This window comes from Chiroxiphia lanceolata, chromosome 16, assembly GCF_009829145.1.
Source record: "Chiroxiphia lanceolata isolate bChiLan1 chromosome 16, bChiLan1.pri, whole genome shotgun sequence".
Taxonomy (NCBI): domain Eukaryota; kingdom Metazoa; phylum Chordata; class Aves; order Passeriformes; family Pipridae; genus Chiroxiphia; species Chiroxiphia lanceolata.
The window spans coordinates 7,704,525-7,719,993 of NC_045652.1; the positions used below are offsets into that span (position 1 = coordinate 7,704,525).

The window sequence follows — 15,469 nt, forward strand, 5'->3', positions numbered from 1 at the left end:
CTGTGGCCAGAGCAATCATTTCTACATTGTTCAGAAATTCATTTTTGCAACTTTCCATAGAGGCACTTCCAGCTCGTTCCAAAACGAAGGTAACTCGCAAATAACACCTTAGGAGATCGATTTGATACTATATTTTAGATAAAGAAATAAAGAGAGAGATCAGTGATTGTGAATATTTGCATTAGTGTGGCAGGCAAGACCCAAGACATGAGGCAGAATCCCATGGAGTAGCTTTTACAGGGATGGCTCTTCAGCCCAGCAGCTGAACCTGAAGGAGGTGCAAGCTCAGAGCAAACACTGAGGGCACAGACAGAGTTGCTTGACCCAGTGGTCAACTGCCATTGATGCAAAGCTACAGGAGACTTTGGTTTTGGTCGAGGTTGATTTGCAAATATGTCCTCCCCTTCTGGCAACAGTCCTGAGACACTCACAAATGAGCAAGGGAGAGCTAGAGGCATTGCCAGTCACAGCAGAGAGATGAGCTCACTGCTGAGGCTTCAAATGGAGAAATGCAGCCTCTGCCTTCCACCCGTAACTTCTCGGCAGTTTCAGAGCACAGATGAGCCTCCTGGCAGAAATGAAAATACACCTGCAATGCTAACTGGGTCAAATCAAGGTAAAGGCAAAACTTCACAGTGTGTACAACTCAGGGCCCTTCCAAATTCACAAACTGCACGTTCTCTTCTTTTTTTTCCCCCTATTCACTGTACCATTTATCTAACGATTAAGATTTTTAGGAACCTTACCCTAAACATTTATTTATATGAAATTCCTCTCATTACCACTGGAAACATTTAACATTGAAACATTTTGTTAAATGAGTAGTGAAAAAAATAGCTGACCCTGTTATTTTTATGTACTCCTCTAAGTTTGGCTTCTAAAATAAATTTCAAAACATGTAAATACCTCAGCTAAAAAAGAGCTCTGGGAATCAGTAATCTATTATAAACTTTATTTTTAGCTTTGCCTGACTTTGAGTTTCATGTGTTTGGGAAAAAACCCCAGAAATTCCTTCCCCTCTCATATACCCAGTGTTAGACCATACAATTTTTAGCAACTCCAGATGGAAAAAACTTACCCTCACTTGTTTGGTGGCAATTAAGATAAATATAGTCCTTGCTTCCGGAGAATTAAAAACAACTGTCCCTCTAAAGCACTTTAATTTTCGATTAAATTTATTTTCCCTGACTTATCTGAAATTAACAGCTTCTCCTTTTAAAAGATGATTAGAAGATTTAGTTTGAACACTCTCAAAATACCACGCAGAATAAAATTGGAAAATTTTATTAAGAAACACAGGAAAAACACACAAAGACATAACATAGTAAAGAAAGTGCAGAAATGGTAAGTTACTTAACAAAAATCTGTTGGATAAACCCAGTATTTTCAAGCCAAATTCTAGACACAGGATTCATTGATGTGACCTCCTATACAGTTTTCCTTCTGCCAGCACTGGAGGAGGAGAGTCTTTGCTAACATTTTTTCATTGACAATAAGTATGACCTCGTTGTCCTTGTCTCATGGGTAGATGTTACCAGCTGAAATGGTCCCACTGGATTTGATAGAGAAATTTATGCAATGAAGAATGTCCTAAATTAACTCTTACAGAACTCTACATGAGAAATTAGCGAAATAAAAGATGTCATCTCTTTATACTTTGTAAAACAAGGGGCTCTTCGATGCTTGTGCCAGCCATCCTTCCTGGTTCTGGAATTCGTCTGAAAAGGAAACACAGACACAAATATTCTCATGCATTTGGAGGCCCCAAAGGTGTGTTATTTTTTACTATATCAACTTTGATAAACAATATAAAAATCAGGCAATTTTACAAATAATGTTTCCATGCACCTGTTAGAGATAAAAGCTTTGCATTACTCAAGATTAGACTTCAGACAACTTCCAACTCAGCTACAGTGAATGAACTGAAACAACAGAATCCACGTTTTATCAGGATCCCCAGTCTGCTGGAATATTCATACACCTAAATAAGCAAGATAATTCCTAATATGAAGAGCAAGTTACTTGTTAAATATGATTAATCTTGAATTTGTAACTAACTGTAAACAATTAAATCTCTGTGTGAAGTTATATTGGAGTTAACAGGGCAGGGCTACCCTGCACAGTCCACAACTTCAGAACTGAGAGACAAAGTTATACTTTAAAAACAGTTCTTCTGTACACTAAATTTGTTTTTAAAAATGGAGGAATTTCTGATAGGAATCATTATTTTCTAACAAAGAAGAAATTTATAGCAGTTTTTGTATGGAAATTCTATTTCTTCAGCCCCCTCTTCTGGCAGAAGAGAAACAGCATTGTTTAAAAAAAGGGGGCTGGTACTTCTCTCACACTTTTTAGATGTCTGTGTGATCTCAGGCCTCGTATTTTTCAAATTTTTGGATACAAACCAAATAGTTGATAGTACTAACAGGATAGTACTAAATTCTCACAGTGAAAAATGAAGCAATATGCCAAGCAGACTCTGAAGGAAAAAACTAGACCAATGAACCCTTTCATCCTGTAGCTTAGGCAATATTAATTGTAACCAATCAGAAAGCAGACCAGAAAGGGCAAATAAGATTTAGCAGTGTTTACTATAGAGCAGTGAACTCAGGGCTTAAGCTCCCGTGGTCAGTGGGATGTGAATTATGTCCTCAGAAAAGGTTTATGCCCATCTCCAGAACTGACAGCTAAAGAGTTAAGAACTTTGTACATAAATTAGGTAAGTTAGACCAGATAGGAAACAGAGATATGCCCACTATTTAATATGTTTATTGAGAATTTATGTTAAATTCTTGTATTAAATCACCAATGTAGTAAGACTGTCTTTAGCTGACCCTTTTCATATTTGTGATAGTATAAGGGGGTACAGTTTGGCCAGTTTACCTTTAAGGGAAATGGTGAAGCCATCTGGTGTATGACCTTTCTGATACCGAGGACTGGTGTTTACAAACAACTGCAGAGCAGTAAATCTCTGTTTCTAAATGCATAAATGGCATGATAGATATTCTACCATCTACAAATTACAACAGCACAGCTGTCCAATTTAAATGAACTTTCTGTTTTCAACAGCCCAAAAATCTTAATGGTATAAAGCTAAACAATAAGTTTTATCCCTTCTCTCTAAAAACTAGTAAGTAGCTGTAACTACAAGGTAACAAAAGCAACACAGTACCTTGCACTGCTGGAAAATTCTATCAGTTTGGCTGTCTGCAATACTTTAAAAAGTCTGCTTTTAAATAAAATACACTCCCATATAGCAGAGAAAGTTCTACTGCTGACACATTTGAAGGCCAGTGCAGCACTTCCAAGGGCAACAGGGTTTGTATGCTGTGTGTCTTGTGCCACTGGGACACGGCCAGGGAGAAGGGGGATGGAGAGCTGGGGTAAGGTGGTCACTTATTTAAACAAAGGCACAGGTAGTTTTAGGAATCATGGATGGGTTTTTCTTGAGCTGGATAAAGTAGGAACTTTGTTTAATGAATCCATGAGCAACACACATGGCCAAGTCACACGGTTTAATGTTATTTTGAGGTATAAACACCGTTCTGCTGAGGACTTTTCTTACAAAAAGGTGTCAATTCAAAGCATTCCTCACACAGAGAAGGAGGTACACTGTGTCCATCTGCATGTTTATGCTGCTCTATGCATATGTATGGTATAGGAAATCTAGTCACAAATAACGTTTCTGCAAAAATGACACTGCACCCCACCTTTTTGATTTCTCTCAGTAGGTGGTTTGGTAAGGTTCTGCTTTGGATAATTCAGCAAGACCCTTTTGGAAAGGTATTGTGTGTACTTTCTTCTTTACCACCATGTAAGAAATGAGAGATAATTCCATACAGGAGAGGTCTGTTTGAGAGAAATTACAAAGTAGTCTACAGAGGCTATAAATACTGAGAATTAAAAATACACCCTTTCCTTGGAACTTCTTAGACCCTAATACTTACTTCTAGAATATATACAGATGTCTTTATAATGATATAAATACATTATGCCAAGTATCATTACATAAATAAGTACAGACCTAAGCTCACTCTGAACACCAACACTCCCCTAAAAAACTTGGAATAGGAGATGCTCTGCACTGAACTCCAGATCCCCTGGCAGGTGAAGAACCAGAGCTTGCTTAGCACAAGAACACATCCACATTCTCTCCTTTATGGATCAGAAGGATCCACACAGTCACGAAGGATCAGATTTTGGTGGGCTATACAGCAGTCCACCACTGCACACCCCAAACTTGGTTCTTCCCAAGCACCTGACAGACTGGGACAGCACAAACTACAGAGACTGCTGAACATGTTTAAACCTGTTTCTGCCCTCAGCTCATTGATGCCCTTGTATCAGAGTACTGTGAATTTATATCTAATCTCACAGTAAAATAATCTTTTTATTGCTCTACAAAGCAGCTCGCTGATATGCAAAGAACATATCTGTTTCCTGTAGAAAACAGACTGTGCTGGTAAAAGACACGGTGTGCAAGGACTCTATCTGGAGAATGCCACAGTGTTGGCAGGATTAAATGGTAGTTTGGAGCGTGTTTGAAAATGGCCCCATGTTTGCCATGAATCCAGCACATTAGAGCCAGGTGTGTGATCTAGTCACATCTCAGCTGGTGAGAACACTTATATGTGATTTGTAATAACACTAAAGACAAAAATATACTGATATACAGAATATACAACACATTTTAAAAATCCTCCTTACACTGATCTTCCACTTGCGTCTTCGACTACATTCAGCTCTTTGGCAAGAAACTGTCTATCCAAGGGCACTTCAGGCTGGCCGGATTCTGGAAAAAAGATTTTCCCCAAATTCTTAAGACTGGTAAGGAAAACATCACCAATTAGCAGGAGACTTCAAAAGAGCAGGAGAGCACACACCTCCCTTTTAGATTATTAGTAACTAACAGTATATTGTAATTCCAGGGAACTCACTTATAACATTACTGCTTCATACTCATATAATTTGCAATAGCACATTACCATTTTATCTTCACTCTAAAAGGATCTAAGAAAATATTAAAGAAGCCTTACAGTATAAATTAATCAGGCAAACAAGTCTTTCCTCTAAAGTACTGTTATTAGATGTTTCAAGAAAAGTATTTTGTTGCAGGCTGCTCTTGCATCTTGCTCTTGCATCAACTACTCTATAAACAGTATAACTTAAGTGAAAGGAGCAGAGTGTAAGTTTTCTCAAAAACTAATAGTGTGATTTAGCTTTATGCTGCAAGTAAAGCTGGGGAGAGGTTGTTTGTACCCCATTAATTTCTGAGGGAAAACAAGATTGTGCGGTTTATTAATTCCATAGTACCAGTGGAATTACTCAAACAATGAATGACTGTTATTACAGCGATGACAGGAAGTCACCCCCGGTACCTGCAGTTAGAACAGATGCTGTGTATTTGTATCTGTTATATTCCAGGTATTCACGGATCAGTTCATTGATCAGCAGGTTCTCATGGGACAGCGGCGGCCGCGGTTCGCTTTGGTCGTCCAGGGCATTGAACACTTCAGCTCTGATCCTCGCTTTGATTTCTCCAAGAGCGCCTCTTTTTTCCAGCGTGTCCTTTAAAACTATTACCATAGAAAGATCTGTTAATTTACAGCCCAACGCATCCAAGCATAAACATAATTCCGGCGCGTCCCCGGCGCGACAGCGATAAGGTATCTCCACCTGGGCACGTGGCAGTGCCTAACGGCTCCAGGCACGTCACATACAAAAATTAAGCCTTCAGAGAAGTCACAAATTAATTTTTTTTTTTTTTTTAAGCAGTAAACACACGCTCGCTAATTTCAGAAGAGGAATAACTGGAGCAGGATGTGGTTAATAGTGAGACAGAGCGGAATACAGCCCGCTATGCGTGAGGGGGCAGTGCGCTGTGCGGGGCGAAGGGCGGCAGCCCCTTTAGCGCCTTGGGCAGCTCCGAGACCCATCGGGCCGCCGGGACCCCGTCCTCCCTCAGGGCCATCCCGGCCGCCCCCGACCTGCTTTGAGCTCCGCCACCGTCGCCATGGCCGCGCCGGGACCCGGATGGGGCCGGGCGGGCGCTGCGCAGGCGCGGGGATGGCGGAGCGGCCCTGAGGGGCCGGGCGGGAGCGCGGGGTGTCCTCAGGGAGCGGAGCCCGAGGGGGCTCCTCTGTTATCGGGCAAGGTCACACGGGGATAAAGTAATAAAATAACCAGCAGCGCCTCAATGGTGCCTGTGGAACTACCGCTTGGTGTCCCGGCCGCGGTTCAGCCCTGTGGCATGTCAAGGTTGCTGTGCTTTTTTCCCCCCTATAATTTCGAAGACTGTCAAAGAGCTTTATTTAGAGAGGGAGGGAAAAAAAAAAAAGAAAAATATTTAGGAAGGAAACGTGGAGAATGAGCGAGAATTTCCCCCAGCTGTGTAGCGGAGGAGTTTTGTACCGACTCTCTGAGAGATGAACTGTTAGTTAAAAGGACTCGCCAGAGATGAGCTTCTAATTTAAAGGACTTGCCAAAATGTAACTGTATACGGCGTGTTCTGCAACTCTGAGGATCCCTGGCGTGTCTGGAGGCATGTGCGTGTGCTCCGTGTTGCTGGGATGAGTCAACAGTGTTTATTTTGTCAATGCATTAAGTGTTTCCCAAAGGAAATGCAGCCGGTGTGGGTGAACGAACTGGATTTGTCATGGTCTGGACGGAGCAGCCTGCTGGGGCTTGAAGGAAAATGTGAGGTAGTAAAGCCTGAGACTCACAAGGCTGAAGGGTGTAGTTGTGGGGGGCTGTTGGCATTTTTTGTTTATTTGTTTGGTTTTCTACATTTCCTCTCAAAGCAAATATTTATATGATGAGCTTCCAAAGAATCTCTAGTGGGGGGCAATAAATAAAATTCAGGGAAAGAAAAGTCTTTAGAAGTACTGGTGAAATCAATCTGTTTCCTGACCCCAGCAGTCACTGTGTTGTAGCTGTGAGTGCCTCTGTCCACCCTGTGCCCGCTGCCCGGATCCCCAGTGCAACTCTGGGGACAGACAGCTCCTTACATTTAACACTCAAGGCATTTTCACAGTCAAAACATGTCTCTTCGCATCCTTCCAAACTTCTCCATGCTGTTATGAGTCACTCTGCTATTACACCTGATTTCCAGTTGATAAGTTGTTGCAGTTTTCCACCCTATATTTCCTATCCTGCTTCAGTTTGTATCCTGTAAAGCAAAGTTCATGGTCCAAAACAGAATTTTGGGTGGTTCTTTTTTTTTTTTTTTCTGATTGCAAGGAAATCCCTTTTTAAACAAGATTGCAGTTTGTATTTCTTGCATTATTATGTGTTTTAAAAGATGCTGTTGTAACAATGGTTTGTGAAATCCATGTTCAGTGACTTTCTGGTACTCTGAGACCTTGGTTCTATATCTCTGCAGGTTTGGGCTTGTGTCAGCTCTGTCTTTTCTTCTTCACAATAAATATTTTGAGTCTGCTACATTTTTCTTCTAGAGTCTTCTGCTTCCTCTCACATTAATTATTCACTGTGTATTTTGACTGCACTTTGGTTTACATTATTGTTGTTGTTGCTGTTGCTTAGAGTTTCTAAGGGAAGGAGATTGAATTAATTGGAAAGGAAATAATTTGAGGTGCAGATCCAAGTATCATTTGATGAGAAACATCAGTAACCTGGTGCACAACCACTGTTGACATTGGGACAGTCTGAAGCTGAAAAAAATTATTATTTTGAACTAATTGGAAAGTTTGGATCCTGAATGTGTAACTTAATTTTTTTTTAGTCTTTTAGCTTACAATAATATCTTGAGAAAAACATATATGGATAAAAATGTAATTTTCTTGACCCTCCTCACTTCATGCTTATTTCCTGTCTTCTTGCTTGGAACAATACCTGCCTATGACCTCTATATCCTAAATAATTTTCTGCTGTATCATTTCAGCTGTAAGTTTATATTCTTATACAGCGTAAAAGTGTAAGCTCTTAGAGCTTGTATTATCTCTAGCATTTTTCTGGTTTACTATTTTATTAATAGTGCTATTAAAAGAGAAAAGCTCAACTATGGGATAGCTTTTGTTAATTGTCAGAGCTATTAGCATTTATATGTGCTGCAGAGCACCTGGAACAGAAAGAGAATTCCTATCAGCTGAGGGGCAGTAGGATAACACATGTTGGAGACTGTGATGTAACTTTCGAGTCATAGTGAACATTGAGACATCAAAAAACCAAGATATTTAATATGATTTAAAGATCAATGTAGAGAGTACACAAAACAGGACAGCAATATTCTTAATATAATAAAGGGAAGCATACGTCAACATTTAGCTGTTCTCTTGCAATACTATGAAGATTTTAACATGGTATAAACTAAGGTAGGGGTTAAACTGACACAAACTTGTATAGCTTCTGACTCCTGATTTGTTTGGTTTGATTTTTCTTGATTCTGCTCAGTTCATCAATGCAGATGAGACTTTGGTGAGGCCTGAACTCAGGTGCTGCTGCCCCTGGATATCCCAGGAGTGAGAGAGCTGGGGGACAAGACCACAAATGTTGCAGTCGGATAATCTGGCCACCACCAGCACAGTTCTGAAACTGCAGTGAAAGTGTGCAGGTGAGTAAAGAAGCAGGCTGTGATATGTTTTTCTTATTTGTGATACCTGCTTTTTAATTACATGTTAGACAAATGAGACCTATTTCTTTCTTTGCCCGCTACCATAATTGTTCTGAATGAAAAAAAAAATTAAATTGAGGTTCTTTATGTAACTCATGTGATTAAAGCTTTCAGATGTTACTGTAGGGTAGTATGTAACCACACTGCTCTTTGCTGCAGCATATGATGCCATTGCTACCTCTGTGCCACCACATTCCAGCTGGTCTATTCCACTACAGTAGATAGTCAGCCGAGCATTGATGCTGTCTGTGGGTTTAACCAATGCATTTTAAGTAGGATGTGAAGAGTGCACCTTGAGACACAACCCAGTGCAACTACATGGCAGTGCAGTTAGTTCGACTAGTATATATTCTGGTGCAAACCTGTTTGTTGATGGAGTTGGTTTGGTTCAGTTCGTGCTAATCAACTTGAACTAGTTCAGGGCTTAGAAACCAGTATAACTGGTTCACGTTGAAAAGTGAGCTGTTTGAAGGTGAGCGCAGGCTTTCGCTGTGGCCTTCCCCGAGGACGATGCCTTGGCTCAGTCCCGCGGGGCCCTGGGGTGGGCTGGGCCTTCGGTGCCTCTGCTGGGGGGGGTACCTGGGGTCTCTGTACCTGGGGGCCGGAGCGATGCCGCGGGGAGGGGGATGCCGCGGGGAGGGGGATGCCGTGAGGAGGGGGATGCCGTGAGGAGGGGGATGCCGTGAGGAGGGGGATGCCGTGAGGAGGGGGATGCCGTGATGCCCCGCCGGGGGCTGCGGTCGAGTCCGGCGGTCAGGTGTGGTGCGGCCGGGACCCGGGAGGCTGCTGGGGGCATGAGACCCGGGCGGGCAGGGCGCAGGAGACCCGGGCGGGCAGGCGCGGCTGCGGTGCCGCGGGGGGCGGTGATTCCGCCGAGGGTACGCGGGGGATGTCTGGTTGAACAAAGGCACGTGTTGGGCTCCGGCCGAGCCTCCTGGGGCCGCCCTGCAGCCCGGCCGGGGGCGCGGGGCGATGGGCACCCCGCGGGGCCGGGGCCGCCCCCGTGCCGGCCGAGGCGGGGCCGCGCAGCGCGGGCGGCGGCGGCGCCGGGCTCGGCATCGGTGACGCGGAGCCAATCAGGGCCCCGCGCTGGCGCTGCCGGCCCGGCCCCGCCGCCGCCCGGGCACGGAGAGCTGCGCACGGGGAAGCGCTGCCGCGGGAGTCCGCGGACGCCTCGCCCCATGGGGATCGAGAGCTTCTGCAGCGCCGACGCCTCCGAGCCCTTCTGGGTGAGCGGCGGGACGGGGCCGCGGCGGCTGCCGGTGTGGGCACGGAGGGATGGCGGGGAGCAGGGCGGGACGGGGCTGGTGGCGGAGCCCGAGGGCGCTCCGGGGGAGCGGAGCCTGCGGTGCCGGCGCTGCCCTGGGGCAGAGCGGGGGCGGCGGTGCCGGAGCCCCGGCCCGGGCCGGCGGGGGGGGCCGCGCCGGGGCCGGCGGGTCCCGGTCTCCGCCTGCGCGCGGTGTCCCCGCGCCCGGGTCGCAGAGAGGACATCGCCGCGCCTCGTGTGCGGGGCTTCCGGCAGGAAAATGCCTGGAGGGGGGAACCGGCGGGTGGGTGCCTGCCTGGGAGACTGGGAACGAGCTCCCGAGCGACCGGAGCGGGGCTCTGCCGGCCGCGTTGCTCGGGGCTGTGCGGTAACAACAATAACGGTGTCTGGCGGCTCGGGAGCGGGGTGCGCTGGGGAGGAGGCCACGGACACGCTTTCTGCGGGCTGGCAGCTCTGTAGCGTGTTTGCACAGCAGTGTTTTCGCTGTTCCTCAGCGGAGAGCGGGTGAGCACAGGTGCTGTGGGTGAACTGGAACCAGCTGTGCACAGGTGAGCGGTGTGGGGACGCTGCAGTTGGGTCCTGCTCAGCCGAGACACGGGGGTTGTGCACGGGCACGCAGGTGCTGCAGCAGCGAGGCACCTGGGGGTGAAAATCCGTCCCGGGAAGAAACAGGTTATACGGAGAAGGAGGTTGTGTAGAGAAAGGGAGGAGAGAGAGCTGGAAGTCAAAGGAAGAAAACGAGAGAGAGCTATTGAAGGCGCTGTAGGGGTGAGAGGAAAACGTGGAAAGAACTACTTGTGTATTCATCAGATACTTGCCAAATGGTATTGAGCTAATGAGCTGCATTACTAGTTAAAAAAATAAAATAGAATCAGATGTCCCAACAAATGCCATTGTGATGTTTTGTCTCAAGAACTATTAACATATTACCCAGCATGTATTTAGTTTTTCCCAGCTGATCATAATTGACTCTGCTAACCTGCTTTTACATTCCTTATGCTCATATCTCTTTTCAGCTAATTTTCAGGTTTCTTAGAAATGGCTAAATTATGAGTTGTCATCATACATTTTTTCCCCTCTCTTAGCGTGAGACTTTTTATTTGAAGAGCTTTAGAGAATGCATGTTTCAGAATTGGTTTATGGAAAATCTGACTTGAGAGAGTAGTAGTATTGTGAAAAAGAGTTGCTGGCTCATTCCCTGAGCTGTGGAATTGCAACATCAGGTGGAAGCAAGAACTACACTTAAGATGTTGGAAGCAACTAGTTTATGCAGGATTTCAGATAGCAGATTCTTTTATTAGGAAAACACTATTCTTATATATACTACAGCCATTTCTGGTATTTGTGGTGTGTCATAACTATTTCATACATTTTTTCACTAGTTGCATTGGTTCCTGAGGTTTTGGGATTTGTCATCTGTCTCAAAATCATGTGGACTCTGCCTTTCATTTCTTCCAGTTTAAGATCCTTTGGGTGTGGTTATTTGATTTCTGGATTCTTCTAATCCCCCAAAAGAACAATTGTACATTCCAGCTGGGGTTAGATGTGCCTGGAAAAATCTTCCTTGTCTTCATAAGTAACACACTATTTCCACTTGGTTGTTGCATCATTCCCAGTAGTGGAGAGGGTGGCAGTGGTGGTTTGGGTGCTCATGGATACTCTGGCTGCTCCGTTTTCTGGCGTCTCCATTACTGCTGCTGTTTGAAGCTGAAGTAGTAACAGATTTTCAGAAAATGCCTGTGTATATGTGATGTTCTGCTGGGCTTTAGATACCACGTGTGGTTGTGCTACCCTGTGGTTGTGCTGCTGCTCTTCCTGTCTTGAGGTACTTCACTCTTGTGCTCCTCAGAGCTGGGTGATATCTGCATACCTGGTGGCACGTGTTACTGCATTCCTGTGGTGAACTGTATGGCTGCATCAGCTATTTTGGTTGGTCCTGAGGCTGTGCTAGAGGAGCAGAGGGATTTCTGGCAAACTCAGCTTCAAGGAAAAGATGTGTTTTCTTTCAAAGGTGATGCTGAGTCTAGGACAACTCAGTTTTGAATTGTGGGGGAGACTGTGGTTGAAAGGACTTAATGGACCCTTAAAAACTGTATGCTAATCTTCTTAGGCTTTGCTGGCCAGGATTTTTCTTGTTTGCACACCCAAGGAATGTTATTGTTGAAAGTTCTTGTCTGAGAATTAAACAGATTGGTTTTATTTAATACTTACTCTGAAAGGTCAGGAGCCCAAGAAAGTTTGCCATCTTCTTCACTCTGGTTTTTTTTTCCCCTTTTCTCGCTGTTTAGCCTGCTTCTGTGCCCCTACTCAGTGTATTAACTTCACTGCAATCAGATTTGTCTGTGGAACTTTACTGCATCTTGCTTCCTTTGAACTAGACTCACTTTTAAAAGGGTGCTATTTAACCCTTTCTTGTTCTGGCATCACTGACTATCTCAGAATGAGTATCCCACCCATAATATAAAGAAAGATACAGCTGTGTAAGATAAATTTACTATTTACTGACAGCTGTTGATGACAATAAAAGCTTTAAAATACTTTAGTGGACTTGAGGTAGCATTTTACACTACTTGCATTCTAGTTCAGTGACTTTAAGGACCTGTTTAAGCTGTAAAACTTTTTTGTGGCCTAACATAGCTGAGATAGCTTTGGCTAGAGTATCACTAGTGTCTGAGTGCAGTCTACCTTGTTTCAATACCAGTGCACAAAAAACCAAAGGTAAGGTGGGGTGAGGACCACTGTCACTCCAGGTAAGCAGGATAAGTGTCAAGGCAGATGGAGAACTTGCTGCACACTTTGGCCTGCTGACCTGGCTGTCTGGACATGTGTGCACGCAGTCAGTGCTCTCAGTGCATTTACATTTTGAAATAGTCAGCTGGGTTTCCTTTCTGCTGAGTAAAATTTTTATTTTGGTTTTTCAGAGCTTGTAACCTCCTCAGTATCATGTTTAGAGAAGCCTTTTCATGTTTAAAAGTGCTAAAGGAAGAGGTTAACAGTTTTTGTGGCACTGGGATATTTCAAGCCCAACGCTCAGAAGGGCTTTTATGAAAAAGAAGTAGGAAATACGAATCTGAAACTTTGAGGTTCTTCCTTATACTTAAGGGAATGTGAGATAAATGGCTTGTATTTATATAAGCTCCTATCATGTCCTTCACAGGCATTGTGTTTTTTAAAGTTGATTTAGACTAAAGTTAGCTCCAGTTCTTTACTTCAGCGAGAATTCATTTGATTTTTTTTCCACGTTTTTCTGGTTGAGCTTCTGGTTTTTGAGGAAGGATTTAAAGCAAGTAATTGCATTGACTTCTAGGAGAGAAGCAGTTTTCATCTCCTCTGTTTTGAAAACTAGAGTCCTGTAATTATTCAAGCTATATCTCGGCCTGTGTAAACCGTGGCCTATTTCTTTCCTATTGGTGCAGAAAGCTTTTGTGGAGCCTCTTCAGTGTTGGTAAAGAAATGGTATCCATTTACTGTTCTGGATTTAGCACTTCTTCATATGAAACCAAACTACAGAAGAAAAACAGGACGAATGAGTAAAGGTGAGGCAGAGCCTTGCACACAATTTCTAGGGACCAGCTTGGAGGGGTTGGACTCTGCTCCCTTTGCTGTCCTTCCTCTGTCTGAGGCTTTCAGGCATGTTTGTCTGCCTAAGTAAATGTATTTTCTTTGTCCAAGGACATTATGTTTTGTATTTGGGTTGACGTTGTTTTAGCCAGAGAGATCTATAATGTAGCTTGATGGAATTTTATTAAGAAAAAAAAGTATTAATATTCTTCAATTCGTTATATTCTTAGCTGACATTTGTGAAGCGATACTGTGTGACGTAAACAGCTGCTGTGCTTATATTGTTTATGAGGACACTGGTAGTTCTACTGAAGCAGACTTCTGAAGGAAAACCAGATATTTTATGTAAGGAGCAATTTCACGTTGTTCTGAAGATCTGTGGCTTATGCTTCCATGCATCAGATAAGTAGTAAATTGGCACATATCTTGGAACCCTGAAGCTTTTTGCACTGCCAGATATGTCTTTAGTGCTTTTCTGGTGTGTTTGTGGCAAAGCTAGGGAGGAGGTTTGAGGTGCTGTGAGAGGGTGCTGGGTGAGCTCGATAAAAGCTATGAATTTAACCTCTGCCTTTACTTGTAGAGGTATCAAGTTTAGGAGTGCCTTTGTGACCAGTTAAGAGTATGCAGATCAGGAAACTTCTCATTTGTTGACAGAGGAAGGTCTTATGTGGACAGTGTTTGGAACAGAGGAGCAGCAGTAGAGAGTTAAGCAGAAAACCCTTCACTCAAGAAGTTACCTTTATTACAATTAACAGCAGATTGCATGATTTGCATGGCTTGGCTGCTGTGTTTTTTAGTGATGAAAGCCAGAGGCCCATTTGTCAGCTTTCTTCCATTTAAATCTGTAAGACATTTTTTTTATTGGTCATATGAACAAGGATCTAAATTTGCATAGAAATTAAACTTAGATTAGAAATGAAACTAATATCCCTTGATCCAGAATAGATCAATTTAGGGGGAAATACAGGGAAATTAAGCCTGATAATCTGTTGTTGATAGGGATTTTCTGAACAGATGACCTGTCATTCTATGGCTGTCAGTTCGAGGTTACTCCGAAAAGTTAAATGAGGAAAGAAAAGCAGCAAAATTCCTGAATAACTGTTGCTGTTCCGTGCAATTACAGTGCAGTTTGCATTGAAACACTGTGCTATACTGGGACCAAGGGAAGGTCAAGCCAGGTTGTGCTGAAGTCATTCTGGGTCATCCCTAAAAAGCTTACTGCTGGGTACTGACCTTTTGCTTACTTTTAATAGAGTCAGAATTCCCTGCATTACTGTTTTCTCCCTATTTGCATCTGTGGGAGCTTCAGAGACAGTTTATCCCAATTTAAGCTGTTCTCTTAGTCCCTTGATAAGATCATTACCCCAGGTGTGTTCAGACTTCTCAGTGATTTGAACTCAAGGTACAACAGGCTGTTGCCTGTATCATTAAGCAAAAGCCCTGGGTTTGGTGCAAAAAGGAGATGGGAGCAGGAATCTTTTTCTCCTGTATCCTGTTAAGGAACAGTGATTTCAGTGAAAAACTTTACAGAAGGGTAAAACCTATCCTTTGGTTCTGAAACTGAATGGTAAATATTTTGTTGTCATTTGGCCAAATGTTGTCTTGTGGCACTTGCAGATATGGCAGGGAAGTGCTACCTCTATAGAGAGAGGCTACATTTTAATTTTGCAAGTACTGATATAATCTGTCATATGTTTCTCTGACACAAAATAAATAGCCATAGTTGAGTGGCTTTTAGCTTCTTGGGTTACTTACAACTCTTCTAAGTGCCACAACTGCAGGTGTTCCTTTCTCTGGTGATTTCTTAGCACCAGCTTCTTATTTTAGGCTAAAAGGTTCTTCTTATTTTAGGCTAAACAACAGCAAAACATGCTTTTTTGCTTGTAATTTTACACACTCTTTCAGCTGATGCAGTGCTTCCTATAACAAAGGATCTCAACTCCTTGTAAACGTGAGGAAATACTGATGTTTGGGTTTGGGACAAGGAGGTACAGACACCTGATTTAAATGCA

General features: G+C 43.5%; 2 protein-coding genes across 7 annotated transcripts in view; one reads left to right on the forward strand and one right to left on the reverse strand.

Annotated features, from left to right (window-relative positions):
• Nucleotides 1-1,268: 1,268 nt before the first annotated feature.
• Nucleotides 1,269-6,115, reverse strand: CEP20 (centrosomal protein 20). Of its 2 annotated transcripts, XR_004359845.1 has the most exons (5): nucleotides 5,988-6,115; nucleotides 5,379-5,576; nucleotides 4,708-4,792; nucleotides 3,711-3,849; nucleotides 1,269-1,718 (listed from the first exon to the last, which is right to left on the reverse strand). XR_004359845.1 is itself a non-coding variant. In XM_032703491.1 (3 exons), the coding sequence occupies exons 1-3, from the start codon at nucleotides 6,013-6,015 to the stop codon at nucleotides 4,704-4,706; spliced, it is 315 nt and encodes a 104-aa protein (XP_032559382.1). In that variant the 5' UTR covers nucleotides 6,016-6,115. The 2 variants fall into 2 exon arrangements, 1 of the variants encoding a protein (XP_032559382.1); XM_032703491.1 differs by lacking the exons at nucleotides 1,269-1,718; nucleotides 3,711-3,849 and having other exon boundaries at nucleotides 4,704-4,792.
• Nucleotides 6,116-9,747: 3,632 nt separating this feature from the next.
• ABCC1 (ATP binding cassette subfamily C member 1) overlaps nucleotides 9,748-15,469 on the forward strand; it is a 48,851-nt gene continuing 43,129 nt past the window's right edge. For all 5 annotated transcript variants that reach the window (XM_032703481.1, XM_032703484.1, XM_032703485.1 and 2 more), the window contains exon 1: nucleotides 9,748-9,858. In XM_032703481.1, the coding sequence (XP_032559372.1) occupies nucleotides 9,811-9,858 (48 nt within the window). In that variant the 5' untranslated portion in view covers nucleotides 9,748-9,810. The remainder of the gene's footprint in view (nucleotides 9,859-15,469) is intronic.